This window comes from Rhododendron vialii, chromosome 5a (genome assembly GCF_030253575.1).
Source record: "Rhododendron vialii isolate Sample 1 chromosome 5a, ASM3025357v1".
Classification (NCBI taxonomy): domain Eukaryota; kingdom Viridiplantae; phylum Streptophyta; class Magnoliopsida; order Ericales; family Ericaceae; genus Rhododendron; species Rhododendron vialii.
In genome coordinates, this window is record NC_080561.1 from 34,293,161 (window position 1) to 34,305,494 (window position 12,334).

Consider the following 12,334-nt stretch of genomic DNA (forward strand, 5'->3'; position numbering starts at 1 on the left):
AGGTTGTATTCATTTATCTTAAAAAGAGGAATCGAAAAAGTAATATTTGTATGTATTCATTTAAAACTCTTTGTTAGATTCCCATCAATCCTATGACCCTACATATACGTTTCGGACCCTCTAAAGATGACCGGACCCGTTCATTTTTTGTCGGGTAAGTGGAACCGTTCATTTAATTTAAAATATTTTTTTTAGGATTCCCGTAAAATATAAGCTTAGTCAAATATCAATAACGACGTTTACGTAGCATCCAACTTTGACTCAAAATTCAGGTATGGACTTGCAAAGTTGAATGTATTGTAAACAGTCTTACCGATCTCCGACTAAGCTAATCTTTTATATAAAGCTTGTCAAAATATTTTAAACAAAATGAGCGACCCTGATCATTTTTTAAGACTCGTGATAGGTCCAAAACGGATTGTGTGGGATCAAATGTACACTGAGTTGAGTGGGATCCATCTCGGACTTCCATACAAATGATTTGAACCTTGCATTTTATTAAGGGAAATTTTCACCTTGACCCCTCATGGTTTGCGCCGGGTGCGGATACACCCCTCCTCCTTTGAATATCAGCACATAACACCTTCTGGTTTCTGGACTAATGTGCACAGTGACGATGTTAACGGAAACAATTAAAATACCATTTTGCCCTTTCTTATATACTTATACCCCTTTCCCTCCAAATCCCATTTCACGAAGAGAGAGAGAGGAGATAAGAAAGAGACCAACACCTAGGGTTTCTTTCTGGAGCTGCGATTCAATTCACAACGATCGATCGAGGTTGAATGCTTGGTCGCGACAGTGAAGACGTTGAAGGATCTTCTGCGTGTTCGTCAAAGTAGCCTTTATTTAGCGTATGCAGAGAAGGTATCATCTCAAACCCTTGAACCATAACTGGGTCAGACCAAATTATTTAAACTATGACTATTTTTCTGTCGATTTGCTTGATTTTTGAACTGTATGTGTATTTATATAGCCTTCGAAATGGTAGTTGGGATGTGGTCCCCCCATGTTTGCTCTATTTTTTAAAATGTGTGCGTAAGAATCGATTTTTTTACTAGTTGTGCACTTTTCACTTTTATTTAAAGCTAGTGGGTGTCGGTTGTGTGGGTTGGTGGGGTTTTGGTCAATGAATTAAATAGTGCATTTTTTGTTGCTTTGCTATGCTTTTGACAGAAATGGGGGACCAATACTTCAGCTTTGAAGTACACCATGGGGGACAATTTGTTTGGAATCCACAAGTGGCCTATATGGGTGGTAAGGTAGATTATGTAGGTGAATTTGACCCTGCTAGGTTGTCATTATTTGAAATTAGGGATGTGTACTACAAGATGTTAGGTGGTACAGGTGCAATTGACCTGTATTACAGGTGGCCTGGGTATACACTTGATACAGGTTTAGCAATGATAAATTGTGATGGTGATGTGCTAAAGATGTTAGAGATGTACAAGGGTTTGACTGTCATTATAATATATGTGGATAAGTTAATGGACCCCCTCCTAGTTATGTCATCCAATGGTGAGATTTTATCAAGTTCTCCAGTAATGCCAAATGGACTTGTCATTGACCTATCTGATAATGATGAGGGCACAGGGGTTAAGGACTTTGGGGCTGAAACTGTAACTGAAACTGAGGTTGAGGACATTGGGGATGAAAATTTAACTGAGGTTGGGGACATTGGGGATGAAGAAGAGGCTAGAATGGAGTGTGATCTTAGTGATGCAGATTCTGAGGACTTAGATTATGTTGCTAGTGAGGAAGATAATGACGAAGTTAGTGATGATGATGAAGTTAGTGATGATGCTAGTTGGATGTATGAGGATTTAGAAGGTCCAGATGATGACATTTTTGAAGTTAATTCCCATAGGAGGGTACCTGAACAACCTCAACCACAACCAACCAATGCAGATGTTAATACTGATGAGAAATGGTACTCTGACCCAGAGGATGAAGAAAATCTTAGTCTAAAGGGATCATCAGATGAAGAGGGGGATGGACACCCAGAATTCAAAGAGAAGATCCACATGGCCAACCCTATATTGGTAGAAGGAATGAAGTTTACTGGAGCAAGACAATTTAGGGAGTTTCTTAAAGAGTGGAATGTGGTCAATGGGTATGACATAGAGTACAAGAAAAATGAATCTACTAGGATTACAGCTGTTTGTAGGTATGGCTGCACTTGGAGGATTCATGCTTCTCCTATAATGAGGACCACAACTTTCCAAATAAAGTCAATAACAGGGGAACATGAGTGTGGAAGGCAGTATGATAATAGGCAGGCCAATTCCAGCTACATAGGGAAGAAGTTGTTGGATGAAATCAAGGACAACCCTGCCATTAACATAACTAGTTTGAAGAACAAGATAAGGAGGAAGATTATGGTGGATGCTAGTAGGTACCAAGTTTACAGGGCAAAGAGGAAAGCAACAGAACTGATTGCTGGTGATATCAAAGAACAATACCTAAGGATTTGGGATTATGCTGAGACAGTTAGGAAACACAACCCAGGGAGCCATATCATTATCAAAACTGATCCAGATACAGTTGAACCTACCTTACAGAGGATGTATTTCAGAGTGTCAGCAATGAAAGATGGATTCTTGGCAGGGTGTAGACCTATCATAGGACTTGATGGATGTCACTTGAAAGGTATTTATGGAGGGCAGTTGTTGACTGCTGTTGGGAGAGATGGGAATGATAACATGTTCCCTATTGCTGTGGCATTGGTGGAGCTTGAATCAAAGGATTCTTGGACGTGGTTTCTACAGGTTTTGCAAGAGGACATTGGCAGTTATGAAGAGATGGGTTGGACATTTATTTCAGATAGACAGAAGGGATTGATTGAGACATTTAATGAGCTGTTGCCAGGGTGTGATCACAGGTATTGTCTTAGGCATATGTATAGCAACTTTAAGGTGAAATTTCCTGGTGCTTTTTTGAAGGATTTATTCTGGAAAGCAGCCTCCACATGCAGTGTAAGTGGGTTCAATTATTGGATGAAAACAATTGAAGAAGCTGACCCCAAGTTAGATGAAAGGAGGCAGACAGCTGTAGAGTGGTTAAGGGCTATTACCCCTTCACTGTGGGCAAGGTCTCACTTCAGTACAAGAAGCAAATGTGATGTGGTAGTTAACAACATATCTGAGTCTTTCAATTCTTACATCTTGGAGGCCAGGGAACTGCCAATTATCTCAATGTTTGAATGGATCAGGAAGAGAGTGATGCAAAGAATTCAGGTTAAAAAGGCTGGGATGCAGAAATATTTTGGTCATTTATGTCCTAATATACATGAAAAGATAGAGAAGTTGAAGGTAGAGAGCAGGATCTGTGTTGCAGCTTGGTGTGGTGAGTTAGAGTTTGAGGTTGATTACTATGACAGGACTTATATAGTGGATTTGAGAACCAAAATTTGCAGTTGCTGCAGATGGCAACTAACAGGTATACCATGCTGCCATGCTATTGCAGCCATTCAGAAGAACAAAGAACATGTGGAGACTTACGTCCATCCTTATTTCACGAAGTCTGGGTACCTCGCTGCATATTCCTACATGATCCACCCAGTTCCAGATATGCTTGACTTTGTAGAAACAGGTTTTCAACCTCTAAACCCACCAAATTCTAAAAGGGGAAGTGGTAGATCCAAGAAACTGAGAAGAAGGACTACAGATGAACCTAGAGATCCAAACAAAGTTACAAGAAGAGGGTTGAATGTTACATGTGCCAAATGTATGCAAGTTGGGCACAACAAAAGATCATGCAAGAACAGGATCCATCCTAAGTCCAAGTTAGTCAAGGTAAATTTATGTCACTTAGTCATCTCCATATATTGCACTCATGTTTTCATTTTATTTAATGACGTGTATTTGTTTATGCCAGAATGGTCAGACATCCAATGCAACATCTCAACCAATGGGAACACATACTGATGTACCTCCCATAATAGTAATATTCAGAATCATTTCATGTTGTTTATCATTTCATGTATTAGACAATTTCATATTGTATTTGACTTGCTACTCTTGCATGACTTTTTAGGGCACAAGAACTAGAGCTGGAAGAGGAGCAAATGGAAGGGGAATGACAACTTCAATTGGAAGGGGAGCAACTGGAAGGGGTGTCACAACTGTTGGAACTGGAAGGGGAAGGGCAAGGGGGGCTGGATCTTCACAACCTCCAATTGGTTCATCATCACAACCAGTTGGAAGAAGTACCGGAAGAGGTGTGACTGGAAGGGGAAAGGGGGTTGGATCTACACAACCTCCAACTGGTTCATCATCACAACCAATTGGAAGAGGTACTGGAAGAGGTGTGACTAGAATAAGTGTTGGAAGAGGTGGCAAAGCTTCATCATCAGGACCAGTTGGAGGACCTTCTTTGGCAACAGTGCTTCAGAACATAAGGGCAAAAAAGCAAGCTACAGTCACTGGGATGTAGTGGCTTAGGGCTTTACTATGTGTTTGTGTTTTTTTTTGGGTTTCTGATACTTATGGTAACTGTTAAGTAATGTTGGTTGCTGCTATGCAATCTTTTTGACATTGGTGGTGTAGTTGCCAATGGTTAATTATGTTGAAACTGAATTATGTGGCTGCTATGCAGTCTTTTTGACATTAGGATTGTTTGTGTGCTTGCTCGGCAGGCTGCTACTTCATTAGGAACTGTTTGTGTGCCTGCTCTGCAGTCTTTTTGGTATTAGGAACTGTGAACTAATGTTGGTTGCTGCTATGCAGTCTTTTTGGCAATGGAATTCCAGTTATTATTGGCAATGGAATGTCTATTTGCAATGGAACAGCTAAGCGTATTATTTTATTAAGTTAGAACTGTATGTTTGAACTATATTCTACCCATATTTTTTCATGTTTGAACTGTGATGTGGAATGTGAGTTTGTATGCTAGAACTGTAATGCAAAACATTGGAATCACAAGCTGCACTATTACGATTCAATCACATAAGTTCAACACAAAGTTAGAACATTGGCTTTCAATTTTGCATTACACCAAAACACTCCCACTCCCTAACCACTTCCCCAGCTACTGGAAGAGGAACCCAACAAAAAAAACCAAAAAAAAAAAAAAAAACCTAATCCCCTTCCAAACCCTACTTACTGCCCAGCTTCCCTTCCAAACCCTACTTACTGCCCAGCTTCATTTCATTATCAACAAAATTGTGCAAAGCACACACAATGCAGAGGTCCACCAGATCCACTTCATCATCGTCTTGAATGCTTCCACATTTGCTTCCACCATCATCAGTCTAGCCATCAAATGTGGGTCTTCATGAACCACCCTAGGGCTCTCTTCCACCCTTGGCCTCTCTTCCACCATTGGGCTCTCTTCAACCTTCTCGTCTCCTACATTACTGATTTGAACAGGTTTACACCAAGCCCAGGTATCACAACCCCTTGGTTCAGAATCACAGACGTAATAGAGCTTCCCCTTCGATGGCTTCTCAGACTCCACCACTCGAATTGCAGCTCTCTTCCCACATCGACACTTCTTTGGTACGTACCTTAAGTCTAGAGCATCGCAACCCTTAGAGTTGGTTGTGGATGAGGAAGCCATGGCTGGGTTGCAGAAGATGATGAACGAAGAAGGAAAGAGGAATAGGAGAGACGTATGGGAGAAGTACCAAATGGATTGATAGGGTTTTGTTCTTATATTTGTTATTTGATACTAATTAAGGGCATTTTGGTCATCCATGGTAGGACAAAGTTGATCCAATTGCCGAAGAAGAGCGTGTACACCACGATCTGTTACTGTGGATGGAAATGCTCACTGTGCACATTAGTCCAGAAACCAGAAGGTGTTATGTGCTGATATTCAAAGGAGGAGGGGTGTATCCGCACCCGGCGCAAACCATGAGGGGTCAAGGTGAAAATTTCCCTTTTATTAAAATAGCTTTTAGGATGTTGTTGTAAAAAAAATTTAGTTCAAATTGAGTACCGGTAAGATCTTATCAATTTTTTTAACTTTTGACTCCTGTAAATTCAGAAACCAAAAATCGACTTAGGACCCTTAAAATAATATTTTGGACAAATTGAATTGGTCGGATCAATTGTGTAGAACCTCGATGTGCGTCCCACGGGTGTAAACTTGGTGCACTCAATAATTTTCCCACTCAATTAAGTCCAGCCGCCCTAGCTTCTGTCGCGTATATATATCCCTATAACCTCCTTTGTCAATTTTCGAACGTAGTATCACACAGTCACAGAGAGAGAGAGAGAGAGAGAGAGGAACAGGAACATGACTGTACCAAAAGGCTATCACTTTACGCCTACAGATCAAGAACTCCTTCTAAAATATCTCGACAAGAAGTGTACGAACGAAGCCCTGCCTTGTGACGTGGTTGTCGATCGTGAGATTTATGGCGACAAAGCCCCGTGGCAGATTTTTACGGACGAAGACCCATGGGAGATATCCAAAACCAAAGACAAGAAGACAGATTTATGGAAGACAGAAGGTACAATCTACGTTTTCACGACCTTGATCAAGGCCAGCCAAAACAGGATTGCCAGAAAAGCCGGTTGTGGCTCATGGCATGGAGAGACGGCTCGTGAAGAAGTTAAGAACGGTAAATGTGCAATAGGGTACAAGACAACGTTGTACTTTGAGATTGCCGCCGACGAACCTATTGCAATGGACGGGCCTGTGGAAAAAGGCCACTGGATCATGCAAGAGTACTCTCTCTGTAATGGCAATACTGATAAAAGTAAAGGCAAATATGTTCTTTGCAGGATAAAAAGATTCGACTCAAAGTACACCAAGATTTCTCCGAGAAAAAGAAAGATTGTTGAGGCTGCCACTATTGATAATGACCTTGTAGTTCCGAAATCCGCAAAGCGTGTTAGACGTGTTAGACCTGAGGTTATGCAAGAAAAGAAGATGGAGTACTGTGATATTACTGCGACACCGGATACAGAAGTTGTTCCCTTCTCAAAAGATCAACAATTTGTGCAAGATCAGAATTTTCTAATGAGTGACGATGTGAATGAGTTAACCATTGAAGAACTTGAAGCTATTTGGGAACAGGAGACCTTGGCATTGTGATAATTCTGCACTAGTTCATTGAAATGATTCGTTGTTCATTTTTAAGTACTCTAAATTTCAACAAACTGCAGAAATGATAGTTTAAATGTTGATTGTTTATTTATTTATTTATCAATTAAGAGTTTTCTATACTTCTTCCATATAAGGCCGAAACAACACAATGTCAAGGACTTGAGCCTCTTCTAACCGAAACGAAGTATCTAATGTCATATTCATCACAACAAACATTGCCAATCCCAAATGAGACAATAGGTACCATAGGCCGGGAAGCCTCTCCATCCTGGAAAGTGGATGAAGAGCTTGTGCTGCAGGCGATTGCGGTCAACAATGGATTAAACAGAAACGATACCGTTGGGTTGGGTTGCCAAACAGCAGCTCTTTGGATGATCTCGAGGAACTGTTTGCGAGTAAAGGCTTCAATTGTCTTGCATCCTCCATGTTGAGTTGGTTCGATGATCAGCCCACACCTAATCGCAAAAATAGTTAAACGCACGAGAAAAACAATCCAATAATGAAAACATGGACAGTCAAATGACTTCAAGGCAAAAAAAAAAAAAGGGTAAAGCCAGGTACACAACCATTCTGAAGATTTTTTATCTTCCCACTTCGGCCAAAACAATATTGATGTTCCTCTAAATTAGAAGCATGCAAAATCAACACGGAGTTAGTTTAACCACTTCAGTTTCCAATACACATTTCCCCAACAACAAAAACTGAACGGAAATTCTTTTTCAAGGCGATAAGACATAGAAAAGTAAAGGGCATCGATCTATATGGAACTTAAACAGAAAATACATACCAGGAGTTGGCTTAAGTAGAAGGTCATCTCTCATGCATGTTCCGAAAAGTTCCAAATTCTTATCAACCTATTCCTTCAACTTTCCGAAAGTTATAAAAGAATCAAGGGCCACCTCAACACCCCATCGTTTTCCAACATTGTCACAGATACAAGGACGTGAAACCACAATTTCTCAATAGTATAATTCAGTGACAAATTTCAATCTTGCTAAAATTTACCATTAGTCATTATAATGATCAAGTTAATGTCTTGTAGATTTGAAATGCTTAGTAAATTTACCATTTTACCTTTTAAATTATCATTTGCTTGGTAAACTTATCATTCCCTCTTTTATTGCATGATGGGAAGTAGGTTGGAATACATGAAGTCCAGTATTACTTCTTTTTCACTGATTTAGAGAGATTTTAGTTTTTAATGATGTAGGAACCACCCCATGGCAAGGCCTCTCCAAAACTTCTATGGTGCTCCCTAGTGGTATGGGAGAACCATACTCCCAATAACCTTTCCACAGAAATAGGTGTTATATACCATTGACTAAGGCAACACTTACTAACTTATAAAGCTAAACTTACTATAGAATATGACAACACTTACTATCTTAAAAAGGTAAATCACAGTCCTTGGATCAAACAATCAACAAAAAGTAGAGTGGTTTTGTTAAAAACGAGATGTTTTTTAAAACTTTTGACCAAAAAAATGTAGGATTTACTAACTACAGAAACAGATGTTATATACCATCAACTAAGGCAACACTTACTATCTTATAAGGCTAAACTTACCATAGAGTATGACAACACTTACTATCTTACAAGGCTCTACCAATGGTTGAGATGAAACCAATCAGATCCAACGATTCAGGAACAAGGGGAGTATGGTGCTCCCAAACCGCTTGGAAGCACCACAGTTGTTGCCCACATTGGTATGATTAATATGAATTGTACCATTAATAAGGAAAACTCGGACATATTCCTAACTTAGGAGCTCCAAGGGTAGACGAAAACTAGGAGGATTTATCTCCAAAGGGTTAAATTCCACGAACAGCCTCTCATCTATTCACTTTTCTCACACGCACCCTCCTAACTTTAAAAGTTCCCAAACTGATCCCTCGTCTATAAATGTTACCCGACTGGAACCCTTCTATTACATGACCATTTGTTGCCAGGGCAAATATCACGGGTTTGGGTACTTTTTGGATAAAAATGCCCTTGAACACCACTATATACATGCTACTGGGGTACATGACACCTCAACAGACTCCCATTGACGGGGGAGGATTCTGAGTTAACTTTGTATAGACATGGGTTACTTTGGTTTTATGTAAGGAGCTAAAAACGAGTCCTTCGGAGGGCTCCTCATTCTCAATGCAAGCTAGTTCTTACTTGTTTTTAGTGAGGAGGCTACCCTAAGATAGAAGTGAATATAGCCCGGTTGTGATTTCTTCCTTGGGCAGGCCTGACTCGGGACTATGGCAGGGCAGCACGCTCTGCTCTCTCGCGACCCCTACTGTCGCCAAACTACGACAAGCGTTTTGCCTTTTGAAGCGCCAGTCGCGTAGGGCGATTGGGCTAGGCCAAGTCAGAAAGGCTTTGGCAACGGTAGGAGTGACTTCCTCCTCAACTTCCCTAATAAGCATATTCTTTCTTGCGGATTCGTTATGCTCCGAGATGAGTGCCCAATTCTGGGCTTTTAACCCCACCTTTGCGTTTTTAAAGTTGAGGGGGTGTGTATGAGAAAAGTGAATAGATGAGGGGGTGTCCATAGAAATTAACCCTAAACTTTTGCTATAATGGGACTTGACACGAATGCCCCGGGTGAAAAGCAACGGACCTCACGAATGAAGGAAACATTTTATTCTTCTAACTTCCAAAAGAAGCACAAAAATAAATGGTGAAAAGCAACGGGCCTCACGAATGAAGTAAACATTTTATTCTTCTTACTTCCAAAAGAAGCACAAAAATAAATGTAGAGTCAGAAGCATGCAAAATGAACACGGAGTTAACCCCCATTATTTCCAATTCCCAAAAAATGAGAAGGATAAAATCTTTTGTGTGCTTTTGAGTTGGAAGCACACAAAATGAAAGCATAGTTAACAAAATCACTACCCATTTCAGAAACACCAACAACGAATTCCATTTCAAGACCATAAGACATAAAAAAGGAGGATCTGCACATAAGAAACGTATATCCTATTTGATTGGCAATTGGTTAATGTCATCCGTCTTGCATGTTTGGAAAATTTTCTAACTTTCCTCAACATGTCCCTTTAAGTATCCAGAACGTTATACAAAAAATCAAATGCCACCTCAACACCCCATCGTCTCATCAAGCAATGTCACAGATATGATAATACGAAACTAGATCTACACAATTTTCTTTCACAATTAACAGTTGGTTTTATTTTTGTTAAAACTTGGGATAAATCTGAGCAACGGAAGATTTGATCTTTGGTTTCAACAGCAACATTGAGTGCATCACACGGAGAGATAAAAAGATACAAAAGAACAGGTAGAAAAAAAACACCTTGTGTAATGAAAAGGGTTGGGAAAGGTGAGTAAGACATTACATCTGACCTTTACTTCCTTCAATACTGTTGTTGCTGCTGAATCCCATCGTTAGAGTTGGGCGAGACAAGGCTCTCAACGTAGGGATATGCACTAAAAGATGCAAAACAATTTTGAATCTTAGGATTACTAAATTTGGCATCTTTTGGACAGTACCTCACTAAATGCATCCCAGTACCCACTAAAACTTCATTGTTCTTCAAAATACACAAAGGTACGGAATAGGCATCATCTGTTGGAGTTAAATAAGGTATCGCAATCAACTTGGTCCAAGACTCTCTGATACCATAGTCCTTCATCACCCATACATCAGCACAATCATTATATTGACGCAACACACATAGGCATCCACTTAAAACACCTACTGTGGAGACCAAACAATAGTCTCTATCATAATCAGGTTGCAAAACCTCCCCATATGTCTCCTTTGCCAAATCAAGAGAAACAATAATATTCCAATAAGAATCAAGCGAAGGCCAATGGAGTGCCCCACTCACAAATGGAGTGCCCCACTCACAAATTTCCCCGAATCAGTCGTGTCAAGAGAATGAGGACAGTCTCCAATCCTCCTCCAAGAATGAGTCCTCAACGTATACACCTCCACTCTTTCCTGAATAAACATATCGACATCGACACCAAGGAAGACCACCACCTTGTAATCGTCAGTACAGTTGTCGTAACCGATACCGCATGTATTGATGAAGAGAATATTTGGCATTTTAATATCGGGCAGTTTCGTGGATTTCCTAGTGGCCGGGTTCCATAGATACATCATATAATCTGGAACAGTGATGTACATCAACCCGTTACCGGAACCGTTAAACTCAATCCAAACTCTTTCGCGAGGTTTTTCGAAAGGATAGTCGAGGTCAACAGCAGTAGTATCAGACTGCTCATGCATAATAGAACTAACGGAACAGGACTTGATTCTTGGATTCAGAAAACCACTAGTTAGGAGCAGTCTGTGGTGGGTATAATCAGTGCTGGCAGATGCTACATTAAGATGGGCTCTCGCGAATTTCGGATCGGAAATCAAAGAGCGCCATGATTTGGAAACGCACCTGAATCGCAGTAGAGGCTTGACGGGAACTCTGGAGAGTATTTCCCCGATGGTTTCGAGCGGGAGATGTGGCAGTCGCCGTGAATCTTCGAACCAAACGTTTTCCCGACGAATGGAGTAGGATTCGATCGCCATAGATGGTGCTGGTATGGTGGGGGTTTTTTCTGGGTTCGGGACGTAGATAAAATCATAAAAAGGCATGGAGAAGACACAGAGTCGAAGACCTACTGGTTGTAGAATCAAATAATTCTAGGTACCGTTGATTTATGTTGTAACGAGTAAAGTGAATCTTTATCTGTTTCGCTGATTTGTTTTTGATGTGAATCTATACCGTTATTTTATCTTTTCGGGATATATTTTTTCTGTTCTTAGCATTGATTTTGTAAAATTTTTAGAGAGGTGCCCCGTTGAAATTCTCTCAATTTGAATCGTACATGATACTTTTCGTCTAAACTACATGAATTGCGTGCAATATTCAAATTGTTTTTGATAAATAATATTTTAGTAGATGTATCTGGGAAAATTGATCAGTCTAAATATCCTTAAAAACATGCTTGAGTTCTAACATTAAGTTGTTGTTGCATACTTGTATATATATTTTTTCTAATAAAAAGCCAAATCAGTTTGATTTGAGGACTTAAACCTACACTTCGGTCAATTTTTCTTTCTATAAAAATAATAGTAATAATAATAATTACACTTCCGATCTCCTGTATCAATTTTCTCTTTCCGCCCTCTGTATTGCGGCTATAGTAATGTCACATTGTCAAGAGTTCAGATGTCTGAACTGTCGAGAAGCGTTGTTCAGTGTTGAATCTTTAGAGCTAGAAAGTTAAATGACGTGTTGCATTTAAAAAAGAGAGTATTCCA

The 12,334-nt window shown here is 40.0% G+C and overlaps 2 protein-coding genes across 2 annotated transcripts; one reads left to right on the top strand and one right to left on the bottom strand.

The window, feature by feature from the left end:
* The first annotated feature begins 1,684 nt into the window (after nucleotides 1–1,684).
* LOC131327100 (uncharacterized) lies at nucleotides 1,685–4,812 on the top strand. Its single transcript, XM_058360097.1, has 4 exons — nucleotides 1,685–3,794; nucleotides 3,877–3,942; nucleotides 4,036–4,219; nucleotides 4,334–4,812. Exons 1-4 carry the CDS (start codon nucleotides 1,701–1,703, stop codon nucleotides 4,432–4,434), a joined length of 2,445 nt encoding a protein of 814 aa, XP_058216080.1. The 5' UTR covers nucleotides 1,685–1,700; the 3' UTR covers nucleotides 4,435–4,812.
* Nucleotides 4,813–7,121: 2,309 nt separating this feature from the next.
* Nucleotides 7,122–11,710, bottom strand: LOC131325853 (F-box/kelch-repeat protein At3g06240-like). The gene is made up of 2 exons (XM_058358330.1): nucleotides 10,414–11,710; nucleotides 7,122–7,511 (listed from the first exon to the last, which is right to left on the bottom strand). Exon 1 carries the CDS (start codon nucleotides 11,663–11,665, stop codon nucleotides 10,898–10,900), a length of 768 nt encoding a protein of 255 aa, XP_058214313.1. The 5' UTR covers nucleotides 11,666–11,710; the 3' UTR covers nucleotides 7,122–7,511; nucleotides 10,414–10,897.
* Between the last annotated feature and the right edge of the window lie 624 nt (nucleotides 11,711–12,334).

Excerpts from the sequence above, each read along its gene's own strand:
- LOC131327100 (XM_058360097.1), top strand. The coding sequence starts at position 1,701 with ATGGAGTGTGATCTTAGTGATGCAGATTCTGAGGACTTAGATTATGTT. Across the intron at positions 3,943-4,035 it reads CTGATGTACCTCCCATAATA|GGCACAAGAACTAGAGCTGG; the intron begins GTAATATTCAGA and ends ATGACTTTTTAG. Across the intron at positions 4,220-4,333 it reads TGGAAGAAGTACCGGAAGAG|GTGGCAAAGCTTCATCATCA; the intron begins GTGTGACTGGAA and ends GTGTTGGAAGAG.
- LOC131325853 (XM_058358330.1), bottom strand. The coding sequence starts at position 11,665 with ATGCCTTTTTATGATTTTATCTACGTCCCGAACCCAGAAAAAACCCCC.